Source organism: Oculina patagonica, chromosome 1 (genome assembly GCF_052425735.1).
Source record: "Oculina patagonica isolate OP01 chromosome 1, crgOcupat, whole genome shotgun sequence".
NCBI classification, from domain to species: Eukaryota; Metazoa; Cnidaria; class Anthozoa; order Scleractinia; family Oculinidae; genus Oculina; species Oculina patagonica.
In genome coordinates, this window is record NC_135758.1 from 33,151,865 (window position 1) to 33,164,065 (window position 12,201).

The window sequence follows — 12,201 nt, forward strand, 5'->3', positions numbered from 1 at the left end:
GCGATGACCGCAGTCATAACTGGGCAGAGGTCCTTACCATTAGAATTTTCCAATATGGCGGACGAGTTGACGAAGGTTGGAGGAAGAAGAATTTCTGTGCTTTTTGGCTCTCAAACGGGAACTGCTCAAGAAGTGGCTGAAAGAATAGGCCGCGAGGCGAAAAGAAGATATATATCAGCGAGTGTTTTGGCCTTAGATGATTATAATGTGGTAAGTCTGCCGCGATACAACTGAGCTAAAATCTTTTCAATCTTCTTTTTAATTTCAAATCAGTTGTGAAACTTTGCTTCTATTTTACCAGGAAAGATCAGTAGTTGTTTCTGATCTACTTTTTCATTTTTTTTTCAAAGACGAAACTGATTGAGGAGGAGATTGTAATATTTGTGTGTGCAACAACAGGGCAAGGAGATGAACCTGATAACATGAAAGTTAGTGGCCAAGCATTTGTTTATCCTCTAGCTACAATTTGTCAATGCAAAATGTTTATGATAAATAGTATTTCTTTTACCTGATTTCAGTGCCCTTTTAATGGGTTTTCTAACTGGTCACACTCACTCCAGTTCTTTCCAAATACCAGTTCTATTGTTTATTTGCTTGTGATTCCAAATCCCATTTTCCCAGTGTAAATTTGTCCAAATCCCAGTTACCCCTTCAAGCACCTTCTTATAGCTCTAGCTTGTTTTTAATTAAGTTTCGGCAAATTAACTGATCATAGATGCACTAAAGAGAAGGCTGTTCTTGTTGATTCTTAGCATCTACAGTGGCAGATCCAGAGGTGCTTAAAAATGAGGGAGAAGGGGGTGGGGTCGAGGGGGCGGGGGCCGAATTAAAAATGGGCTTTTCTTGCTCAAATTGGAAGCAAAGTGAGAGGAGAGTCAGTGGGCCCTTTCATACTCCAGTAGGGGGGAAAGGTCCCTAGGCCTCTCTCCTAGATCCAATACTGAACTAACATAAAAAATGTGGATAGTTAAGCTATACATATTATGTGGTCTGTGCGAAGTCCAATGAATGAATTAAATGGATATAAATTTTGAAGAATTACCTTTTCTTTTTACAGAATTTCTGGAGATTTATTCTCAGAAGAAACCTTCCAGTGAATTCTCTATCTGGGCTGTCATTTGCTGTGCTAGGCCTTGGTGATTCATCTTATCCAAAGTAAGCTTTCAAAAAAGAAATAAATTCAAATGACATTCTGTAGTTCAGTGCCACCATATTGTTTGTTTTCCTTGATTTACTTAAGATGGCTGTGAACTTATATATCATAGAATTTTGTTATTACTTTATTTTCTTTTCCCCATGTAGGTTTAACTTTATTGCCAAAAAAATGAATAAAAGGCTGATTCAGCTGGGTGGTACAGAACTTCAATCCCTCGGACTGGCAGATGATCAGCATGAACTAGGGTATGTTACTCAAGGCTTGTGCAATTAGTCATCTCTTGGTTCTCAGTCTCAGTTGTAGAACATGCCAAAAACTAGCCTGCGAGCGGGCTCTCTATTTGGGGGCAACGTGAATATTGCACTCTTCGAGCGCCAAAGGCGCGATCCTTCGAGTGCCGAAGGCGCGAGTCGGCGAACGAGGCGAGCCCGCAATTAAAATTGAGAGGCTGCACGCACGCCATTGAATTTTAAATCCGGCGCGTTCGTCCACGAACGCAGCACTCTGATTGGTCAAAAATGACAGACTCAATTAATGTGAGAAAAACCAGCGTCCACATCAAAGCCAAATCAACTACGGCCGGCGTCCGTGAATAGGCACGCGAGTTCGTTCAGCAGCGTTCATGAAGCATTTTGGAAACTTTCGCTTGATTCTAACGATCTCCTTAACTTAACACAAGAACAGGAAGATGCGGTAAATTATCTTCTAGAAGGACGAGATGTTTTTGCGGTTATCCAAACCGGTTACGGCAATTGCTTCATACATGTATTTCAACTCTTTGCAGTGGCAATGGTGGAGAAGAAAGTTTACGAGCGACTCTCAGACACTATCGTTTTAGTAATATGCCCACTTTCCAGCATAATTGAAGACCAGGTGCCCGGGGCCAGGTGAAGGAGGGACAATCGATAGGTTGAACTTGAACTGTGTTGCTTTGCGAGATTTAACCGGCGTTACGAGCGTCAGTTCGCAGTTAATATTTGCATCGGCTAAGAAGTCCGCGACGGTCGGACGAAACGCGCAGGAGAATAAAGCACCTTTACAAATGCCGTTCGCAGAGTGATGCTCACTAGTTAAGTTCGGTTTTCTGATTTTTTTGGGGACAGGAATCGAACACACGGCTGGACAAACTAGACAATATTGCGAATTGTTTTTCAATTTGTTCGTACATCTGTCGTCACTTGTCCGCGGCTCCCATCGCGATTTGACGATTCAAATAAATTTTCCGTTTACATGCGAACCGATTTACCAGTTCCATATTTTACCAAAAATGTACACTTGCAGATACAGTAACATTCACTCTCTTTGTTTAAAACTTTTTTCGAAATAAACGCGCGAGCATTCGATCTATATATTGACACCGGAAGCGTAGCGAGTTGTCAACAAGTTGTCACATTTCGAGGGGCCGGATTTGAAATTCAATGGCGCGCGTGCAGGCTCTCCCTCGGCGTGCCCGCTTCGCCCACGCACTCGCGCCTTCGGCACTCGCGGGATTGCGCCTTCGGCGCTCGAGCAGTTCAATATTCACGTTGCCCCCGAATAGAGAGCCTGCTCGCAGGCTAGCCAAAAACCCATTTACCCTTTTAAAAGATTTGTCTTGGAACAAGCCATGTACTGTAGCTTAGCAAGGGTATTGGGGCTGGGATTGTAAATACAATTTCAATATTTTGCAAGTAAAATTAATGCCTGGGTAAAATGCTTGTATGGCACAATTTATCTGGTTGCCTTTGACTAGTTTTTGCAATCTTTTTCTATTCACGAAGTGTTTTTCATTTTAGCCCTGATGCGGTTGTTGATCCCTGGTTGAAACAACTCTGGGAAAGAGTTCTTAGATTACATCCACTGCCTCCTGGGAAGGAGATAATCAGTGCTAGTGTTAGGTCTGTACATTAACTGTCTTTACATTATCGTAAACTATACAATCAAGCAGCTGACTAAGCTGCACAGTGGAGAGGGCCAATCATAGCTAAAATCAGCCAATTGGAAAGCTTTATTGTTGTTCAAATAGCTTCGTAGTGTTCAACAGGGTAAAACTTTTGCTACCAGCTCTTTTTCAGTTATTGAATTGTGCAATAAATGTCTTATTACCTAGCTTACTTGGGACTGCACTGGAACAACATGCTTGATATGTACCATTGTCAACTGAGATGTTGGGCCCAGTATGGCCCTTGATCTTGATTAATAAGATATATACCGGTATTTTTCATATTTTTTCGCACGTCAGGTGATTGAAGAATCTAATCAGGTCAGAAAACTGAAAGATAATTATAAAATAATAAAATACATTAAACATGTTAAAAATAGGTAGAAAGTTTTTAAGTATCTTGAACAAGTACTAATAGATTAAGCTAATATCTTATCAGTATGATTGAGCACTCAAAGGAGCCCAGTCTCCTAAGTACTGTGACTGTGCAGGTGTACATGTAAGCTAGCATTTGACAGTGAGTGTGTTTAATGTGCAGGCCTCCACCAAGATTTAAGGTGAAGTTTGTAAACAGTGATACCAAAGGAACAGTTAACACAAGTAATATGTTACAAAGTTCATCTATAGAAAATCAAGGTAATTAATTAGCATAAGAGTTGTGTTTTGTGATAATTCCCACCATTGCAAATTTGCTTGCTATTAGATGAGCCTCAAGTCATTTGCTTTATTGTATAAACAAGAGTTTCTTCTTGATTCTCTCTAAGCAAACACATTTGTTAATTATCTCCAATTTTCACAAATGTGACATGTGACGTTAGTATATCTTGTGGGAACAGCATGGTTGCTATCCTTTCTGTGTCCACACTGGCAAGGGACTTCTAGTTGCACTGTATGTTAAAATTTAAAACAGTTTTGTTTACCAGTTTTCCACTTCCCTTTACTTTGTGTTCATTACAGTTACATCTCATTCAACTCCATGCAGAAGACATCCGTTCCATGCAAGGTTAATATCAAATAATCGAGTGACTGCAGCAGATCACTGGCAGGATGTGCGGCTGGTTCAATTTGATATAAAAGGTTCTGGAATGAGGTATGCATTATCCTGTTGAAATTCATAAAAATCATTGAGTCTCCAATTTTATTTAGCTACAGCATACCACTTTTGATTATGTTGATCCCAACCTGATAGCTAAGGCTAAAACAATGCACAAATGAACAGCTCTTCCTCAGCACAATTGATGTTCATGGCATTATGTAATTGAAGGTTACAAAACTAAGTTATCAAATGGATCTGATTTTGCAGAGAAATTTTCCAGCTATTACCTTATTATAGGAAATTAACGATACATGTTATTAACGCGAATTTCAAAAATTCGCGTTAGCAAAGCAGTGTTAGCAAAGCAGTGTTAGCAAAGCAGTGTTTAGACATGTTTTCATGAAATTGTTTCACTGGTTATGTTTTGGAAGTCATTCTCCAGGTGATGTCCTGATGGTACAGCCCAGTAATCTAGCTGATGTTGTTCAAGAATTTATTGCTCATTTAGCACTGGAACCAGAAAAGAAGTTCACTCTTGAGCAGAATGACCCAGGTGAGTCTTGCTCGTCACCGTCTGTTAGACATTGGTATCATCATTATGGTCCTTATCAGCAAAAATCATCATGAACCTCATCTTTTTAATTCTTTTGTCATCATCATCTTTGTCATCCGTAATCATCATCTTTAACGTTATTTCCAGGCTAGGGTACCGGTATGTCGTAACTCAAGAAGAACTTAAACAACGTGCAGCAGGTCCCCATTGATAACAGTACTTATGTATTGAAGGGTTATCCTGCATAAGCATTCGATTATTATTTAACGTACAGAGTGAGAACAGTAATGCACTAATATGCTAAGACTTCAGATTTAAGCATTACTAATTTAACAATAGAGTATTTCTGTCGAGGAACTATCGGCTGATAGTTGCCCCGCGGAAATTTGATGTTCTTAAAACAAATATTAGCCCGAGAAGCGAAGCTTCGAGGGCAAATATGCTAGTTTTAAGATCATCAAATTTCCAAGGGGCAACTATCAGACCGATAGTTCCGAGACAGAAACACTCTATAGTCTTTATTGTTCACCACTAAATTTTCTTCCGCGTGCACATACAAAAACAAGCATCGTGAATTATTTTTACTTTTGAGGATAAAAAACTCAATTGAAAGCCGAAATTTACCAAACGAAACAAAACCAGACGAGAAACCCACTAAATGCAGTGAATTTGGTTGGGTTTTTTTGTCTGCAGGCAGCTTGTTTACAAAAAACAGTCACGAGTGGGCACTATCGATCCGGGCATTTTTCACGGGAGGGCACTATGGGCTGATAGTGCCCTCCGGCGGACGGGCACTATCGCGTCACGTGTTCAATTTAAACCAATCAGAATCGGAGAAAATTTAGTGGTGAACTATAATGGCCCGTAGTAGTAAAGTGGATTTGGAGAATTTTCAAGCAGTTCTGGCCCTGAGTAACCTTTTTTTCTCTTATAAATTTGAAACGGCGCAAACTAAGTTCTAACCGTGATTATCATTTGCCAGATATACCCATTCCACACCAGCTTCCTCAGCCCTGCTCCATTCAGCACCTTGTGCAACATTATCTGGACATTCAAGGTGTCCCCAGGAGGTACTTCTTTGAACTTCTTTCGCACTTCACCACCTCAGACCTTGAAAAGGAAAAACTACAGGAGTTCTGCTCTGCAGAAGGACAGGTACACTTTTAGCTTAATTCTGTAGAAGCCATCGAAAAATATTAAGTAGCTAATTTGTTTACGTTTGCCCAGGAGGCGGAGCAGGGGGGCAACACCCCCCGAAACGAAAATTTGGAGGGCTCAGTCTCCCTACGTTTTGGTGCCGAAAATATCGCAAGAAAATTGGTTTGTTAGATTATTCCGTCTCCTAAATGAGTTCAAACATCTTCGAAACTTCATTGGAAGTCCTCGGGAAACTTCGTTGGTCTTCGGAAAAGTTCGAAAAATGATCGGAAACGTTCGTATGGCCTTCGAACGACAATCGGAGAATCTTCGAAATCTTCGGTCAGAAAATAAAAAGTTGCTCCAAATATGAAAACCCGCTAAAAATTTTTGGAATAGTCTTAGCCCCCCACGTTCCAAACCCAGTTGAACAAGCTGTAGGATTGTGGGAAATACGTCCAAAGCGGGCGGGAAAAGGAGCCGACCAGGGAGCAGAATGACGGGAAACATATTCTTGTCCCCAGTCTGCTCTCCATTTTTACATTTGACCCGCCGCCAATCGCCTCACGTTTTCCGCACAATTACACAACTTATCACCATTTCCTGACTCTGAACATAACTTCAGCTCAGGTTGTAGAAACGTCAGTCAACAACAACAGTTCTTATCAGAACTACTCTCACCCGGACGAACACATTATACGAACTTACCATGATTTTGTTCAGTTCTCATCGTACGTATTTTTCTTTAAATGGATTTTATTTATCATGTAGTGTATACGTATGTTTTTTATTAGTGTCTATCACAAACCACACACATTTTGTTATCACTTGAATTCTTCCAGGAAGAACTTTATTCGTATTGCTACAGACCAAAAAGAACTACCTTAGAGGTGAGTTTGTGTTTCCGATGAAGCGTTCCCTTTAAATCAAGGACCCGCTAGCCGTAAGTGCAACAATATCAAGGGTGGGGGATTTCTCAAATATATGCAGTCTCGGCTTTGCACGACGAGGAATGCCTGCTTAGAAAACGATACGTTAATGCACCAACGACTGGATCTTGCAAACTGGGGAGTTTACTTAACTGTATGTTGTTTTTCCTCTTTCTGAAGTTAATTCCACATTACCCGAAAAGGTGGACAACGCTATACCCAATATTAAATCTGATCACTACCGAGTGTCGACATAACATACTACTGACATTGTTCGCTGGATAGTGATTTATGCGGTGGATAGCGTCATCCACCTTTTCAACAGTCGGTGCCAGAAGTTTACTGCTAAATTTTGTTTACAGGTTCTTCAAGACTTTCCATCTGCCAGTGCGAATATTCCTTTCGAGTATTTATTGGACCTGATTCCGCCGATTCAGCCGCGAGCATTTTCTATAGCTTCTTCGCTAATGGTAGGTGCAGCTCGCAACTCGCAAGCATCGTTGGCCGCAATGCGTGCAGAGGGCAATGTAATGAAGCTCTTTTTATACATTGCATTGCCTTATACGTACAAATGCCCTGTAGCTATAAACCTGTAGACGATTATATTACGATATCATGAAGACGTCTTAATTGTTCTTTTAGGGACGCCAAAATCACCTTTTTGCATGATTTCGACAAGCTTTGACATATACCAAGAACACAGAATCCAAACAATAAGGGTTTGACTTGTTAGACAAGGAAAACAGTAGTCGATAACTGACAGAATTCCATTAGGAAGAGAGCGTGGTTAATAATTGCAAAGATGTTAAGTGGATTGCAATTTGGACTTTACTGTTTTTTTGGGTGTTATTCAAAAGCCCTCATACATTTACCCCAACAATTTGTCCAGATTGTTTTGGTCAATTCATAGTTCAGAACACGTATGTACAGTTACGTATAAAATGATGAAAATTTCGAAAAATGTTTTGCTTTTAGAATGTTATCATTTAGAAGCAGTGTTTACCCAGCGCTGAACACTAAACCAATCCAAACGTTTCTTTGACAGGCTCACCCAGATGAAGTTCAATTACTGGTGGCTGTTGTAAATTACAAAACCAAACTGTTCAAACCGAGAAGAGGCCTTTGTTCAACGTGGCTGGCCTCACTGGACTTTACGAACAAAGATTTACGCGTCCCTGTGTGGGTAAAGAAAGGCACCATATCATTTCCCAAGGCTTTAGACTCACCCATTATCATGATAGGTCCAGGTACGCACAAGTATCACGTTTTATAATATAGTTTACATTCTACGCGCGTTTTGATTAGCTAAGGCGTGGATTGATGAACACAAACACAGAAAGTCAGTCAAAACACAGAGCTAGTGAACACAAAAGAGCTTATCAGGAAAGCACAATATACGTTCATAAGTTAAACCACGTCAAAACAAGCCAGCGTTTAGTCTTACTAAAGAGACAATTAACACAATTAGGATTGAAGAGCAATTTGTTAATGGCTACCACCGACTTAAGGCTACTCTTTTGGCTGGCCGACCCTAGATTTCTTGGATCTTGAACAAATTTCTCTGTTTATTTCATAAAGTTAAAGTAGCAGTCACCAGCAGACCACCCATAGTGTCTCTTGTACAAATAGTCTCCTGTGAAGACTTTCTCTGGCTCAGCTTGTTATTCAATTGTTCGAGTCAACTAGAAAATCAAACTGTGCATCGTACATGTGTTTTTCCTCTAGGTACTGGCTGTGCGCCATTTAGAAGTTTTATTGAAGAAAGAGTGTCGCAGTCTGCTGGGGGTAAGTTGAAGTTTAGTATATTAAATGCGGACAACGGCAGAGAGAGTCTGGTACTAATCCGTCTTTTCGTATGCAGTCTAATGTTCATTTACAGCACGGATCATAGTTAGCAGGGATCACGTCAAGGAGATAGGAAATAGAAAACTTAAAGATTGCGCGTAAACTGCGTTAGCCTTACATGTCTGACACTGTTTCCTCTGTTTCCCTAGAGGAATCAAATCTCACGCCTTTTTGAAACGGATATTTTCAATCCATGGGTAATATAAATGCAGCGAGCTTTAACCAGTTAAAATGAAAACAGTGTTGTCTTTTCAGCCAGTCAACTTTTTCGTGCCTGCCACCAGTCACGTGTTTTCCTCTAAAATCTGATTGGTTAATTTTTTTTTTTTGTTGGTGATCGACTATCTGATAGGCTTGTTTTGAGTTTGACAATAATTGTAACAGCCATGTAACTATTAAACGATCGGATCCCTTGCAATGATTTGATTTCGATGTCCTCGGTGTCTTATTTCTTGCAGACTGTGTGTTGTTCTTTGGCTGTAGGAATAGCAACAAAGATTTCTTTTTCCGAGATCAGTGGCATCTTCTTATCGAAAATGGCAGCTTAAAGCTGTTCACTGCTTTCTCACGAGATCAGGTACGTATCAGATAGTTTAAAAACCTTGCATTACGAGTAAAACGAATTTAAAGCCCGGGCCAAACGAGGATGAGAGTTGATGAGAGTTGACTCTCATGAGAGTTTTCGTCAACTCTCATCGACTATCATCGACTCGGGCCAAACGAGAACGAGAGTCCGTCAAACTCTCATCGACTCTCACGAAAACATATGAGCACGTTCAAAGTCGATGAGAGTGCATGAGAGTCGACGAGAGTGCATGAGAGTCGACGAGTGTGTATGAGAGTTTCAGGCCAAACGAAAGCGAGAGTTTAAAGTCATCCTCGTTTGGCCCGGGTTTAATGCAGATACATGACTACCTAAGTCTGTATAATGAGTTCAGAAAGGTCTGTTATTGGACCAGGAAATAACTGTTGTTCAAAGTGGAGAAAACTGTCGGTACAGTAAATTTGTCAGATGAAACGTTCTGGTGCTCAACATTTCCTTGTTTATTTATTTGTTTGTTTTGTTTGCTCGCCAATTATGTTCGCCCTCTCGTATGCTGATCAGTTCTGTATTTGTCGTCAGCATGTAAAAAAATCATGTGTTCAAGTGTTTGTTTTGTTCGCTTACCATCTGATAACTATTTTTCTCCTTGTCGACAGGAAGATAAGATCTACGTTCAGCATAGGTTATTGGAGAATAGCTCTCTTGTCTGGAATCTGCTTTCTCAAAAACAAGGATGGTGTTATATAGCGGGGTATGTTGAGTTGTTCCTTCATCCTACGAGATGCCTTTCTATTTACAATCTCAGTTTTAGCAAGAACAGTGAGCCTATCTATCGCAAAGTCGGTATTTTTACTGATATACATATTTCTGTCGTAAGTTCTATTACAAAGCTGTATTAGTATTGTATGCCTGTTTTCGAAGGTTTGCTGCATTTTAATTTTTATGTACGATTAGACAAAGGCAAGCACGAACAGCACGCGGAAATCATGCATTTAATAACGAAAACACCTTGCTTTCTTTTTAGTCGCGAACAATGAAGAAATAATCTTTTTCATGCGCCTTAAACATTTCTTCTCATTTTGCTTTGTTTATTTTTTTGTGTGTAGAAATTCACAAAGAATGCCCACCGACGTCACTGAAGCTCTTCTTGAAATATTCATGAAAGAAGGAAAAATGGACAGAACAAAAGCCGAGGAATTTCTTAAAACATTAGAAAGTACAAGACATTTTCAGAGCGAAACCTGGTCATAATGGACATAAGCAAGACATAAAAATAGATCATGATACTAAAATTTAACTCAACTCCTATCCCAGGAACATTGTCCTTCCTGTGTACCGACCTCTGTGTAACAAGTCCTGTAAACACAATGGGATGCTTTGCAGGACGAGTCCCTTGAAGTGTTTTCGGAGGGTTAGACGGCTGACACTTCAGACAACTTGTTGTACAAAGAGACAAGGAAAATTTAGGGCAAAAGGTTTTATTCATGTTTGCTATCCGTAAAAAGGGAATTCAAAATTGCTTTAACCACAGTAAATCTGCTCAGTTAACTGCGTATTATTCGGATAAGGCAGAAAGTGTACTGTATTCCTTTAGCTTTACATCTGTAGCTCTCCGAAAAATGGTTATAGTAATGCATTTTTATAAAGCACGTTTCCCATGCATATGCTCAAATGCGCTTTACAATTCAAGTCAGGAGTGAGATTGGACGGCAGTGTGAAAAAGACCCCTGTGGCAGCCGCTATCAGTACATTTATGATTTCACCCCACCCACCCGAGCCCCGAGTACATGTGAACAGGGCAGACCACATTACCGGGACTACGTCTTCTACTCGCTTCGGGCAGTGATGTTTTTTTAAGACCCTTACTTATTTAGAAACTGTTCATTTTTATGAGGTAGGTGGGGGCTGGTGTGACTTATTTATTTATTTATTTATTTATTTATTTTTCGGGGGATGTCAAAAAGTATGGCTTTAAAGAAGGCGGGGGATATGGGGCTGGCCAAAAAATACGGTGTGTAAGAAGGGATCACCTGAAATAGTTGCCATTAAGTGTTGCAACGAGTGCAAAAATTCTATCCCGGCCCCCAAACTTTGTTGTGTACCAATCGAACAGAATCAACTTAAACCTACCATCAATTGGGTTACAAGTGCAGTCGACCCCACTAAACAGTTTCAGGGATGAAGAAGTGTAGGACACAAGAATAATGGATGAAGCCACTGTCCAATGACGCGATCATCTGAACTTAGACGACGGAAACCGAATTAAGTCGCTATCACCGCAAGCATTTAAATTTTCACAATGAAACCGTGCATTGTTCAGCTAAATTCGTCACTATTTGATATTTCCGATTTTGATGACAATTGTTCTGGTGCCAGTTGATACCATTGATGTAGAAGCGGACCTTGATCACGTACAACACGTAATACTGCACGCAAACGGTACCCCAGGGGGGTACTCCGGGATCAAAGTGACGGGGATGATCGAATGGAGGCAAAACTCAGGACCCCAAAAAATCTCTAAGTCTCCCGACATTACCCAAAAAAATTCCGGGACCAAAAAAACGCAAAAAAAAAATCCCTAGTCAAATTACCCCTAAATTGCCAAGGCCGCGCCAAGGCACTTTAGTTTGATTTTAATACCCAAAAAATCCCCTATTTAAATCAAGTCACCCAAAAAAATACCTGCCAAATTCTCCTACCCCAAAAAATCCCGGAATCGAAAATTTAGACCCCAAAAAAATCCTTCGCACATCCCCGTCACTTGGATCCCGGAGTACCCCCCCTGGGAACGGTACACACGAGGAGACCAACATAATTCGAGGGGGCAATTCCCGGGGACTTGCCTCTTCAATTAGGGGTGGCGAATGGACCCTCAAAAAATGCGTGTCTTGCAAAATTTAAGCTTTCTGGGAGTCTCGATTTCTTTTGCAAGGCTAAAAAGGTCTCGGGCTCGCAGAAAAGATATCGGTCTCGCCGTCTCGCAAAGTCTCGCATTTACCATTCGACACCCCTTCAATTCAAATCACCAGATTAAAAGGGGCTAGGTCACGATATTTTAGGTAATTCTATTTAAAACTCTT

At 40.5% G+C, this 12,201-nt stretch overlaps 1 protein-coding gene across 2 annotated transcripts; it reads left to right on the top strand.

Moving 5' to 3' along the window:
* The first annotated feature begins 54 nt into the window (after positions 1–54).
* LOC144665301 (NADPH-dependent diflavin oxidoreductase 1-like) lies at positions 55–10,696 on the top strand. 2 transcript variants are annotated; one of them, XM_078526528.1, is made up of 16 exons: positions 55–210; positions 351–428; positions 1,058–1,155; positions 1,303–1,401; positions 2,932–3,033; positions 3,616–3,713; positions 4,035–4,167; positions 4,545–4,666; positions 5,649–5,821; positions 6,646–6,693; positions 7,095–7,202; positions 7,778–7,979; positions 8,458–8,517; positions 9,036–9,154; positions 9,778–9,872; positions 10,228–10,696. In XM_078526528.1, exons 1-16 carry the CDS (start codon positions 55–57, stop codon positions 10,370–10,372), a joined length of 1,836 nt encoding a protein of 611 aa, XP_078382654.1. In that variant the 3' UTR covers positions 10,373–10,696. The 2 variants fall into 2 exon arrangements, with proteins under 2 accessions (XP_078382654.1, XP_078382662.1); XM_078526536.1 differs by lacking the exon at positions 10,228–10,696 and having other exon boundaries at positions 9,061–9,154; positions 9,778–9,873.
* Positions 10,697–12,201: the final 1,505 nt, after the last annotated feature.

Bases quoted from the DNA above. Each gene is read 5' to 3' on its own strand.
- LOC144665301 (XM_078526528.1), top strand. From the start codon at position 55: ATGGCGGACGAGTTGACGAAGGTTGGAGGAAGAAGAATTTCTGTGCTT. The intron at 1,156-1,302 runs GTAAGCTTTCAA...TTCCCCATGTAG, and splicing joins GGTGATTCATCTTATCCAAA to GTTTAACTTTATTGCCAAAA. The intron at 3,714-4,034 runs GTAATTAATTAG...TGTTCATTACAG, and splicing joins TTCATCTATAGAAAATCAAG to TTACATCTCATTCAACTCCA.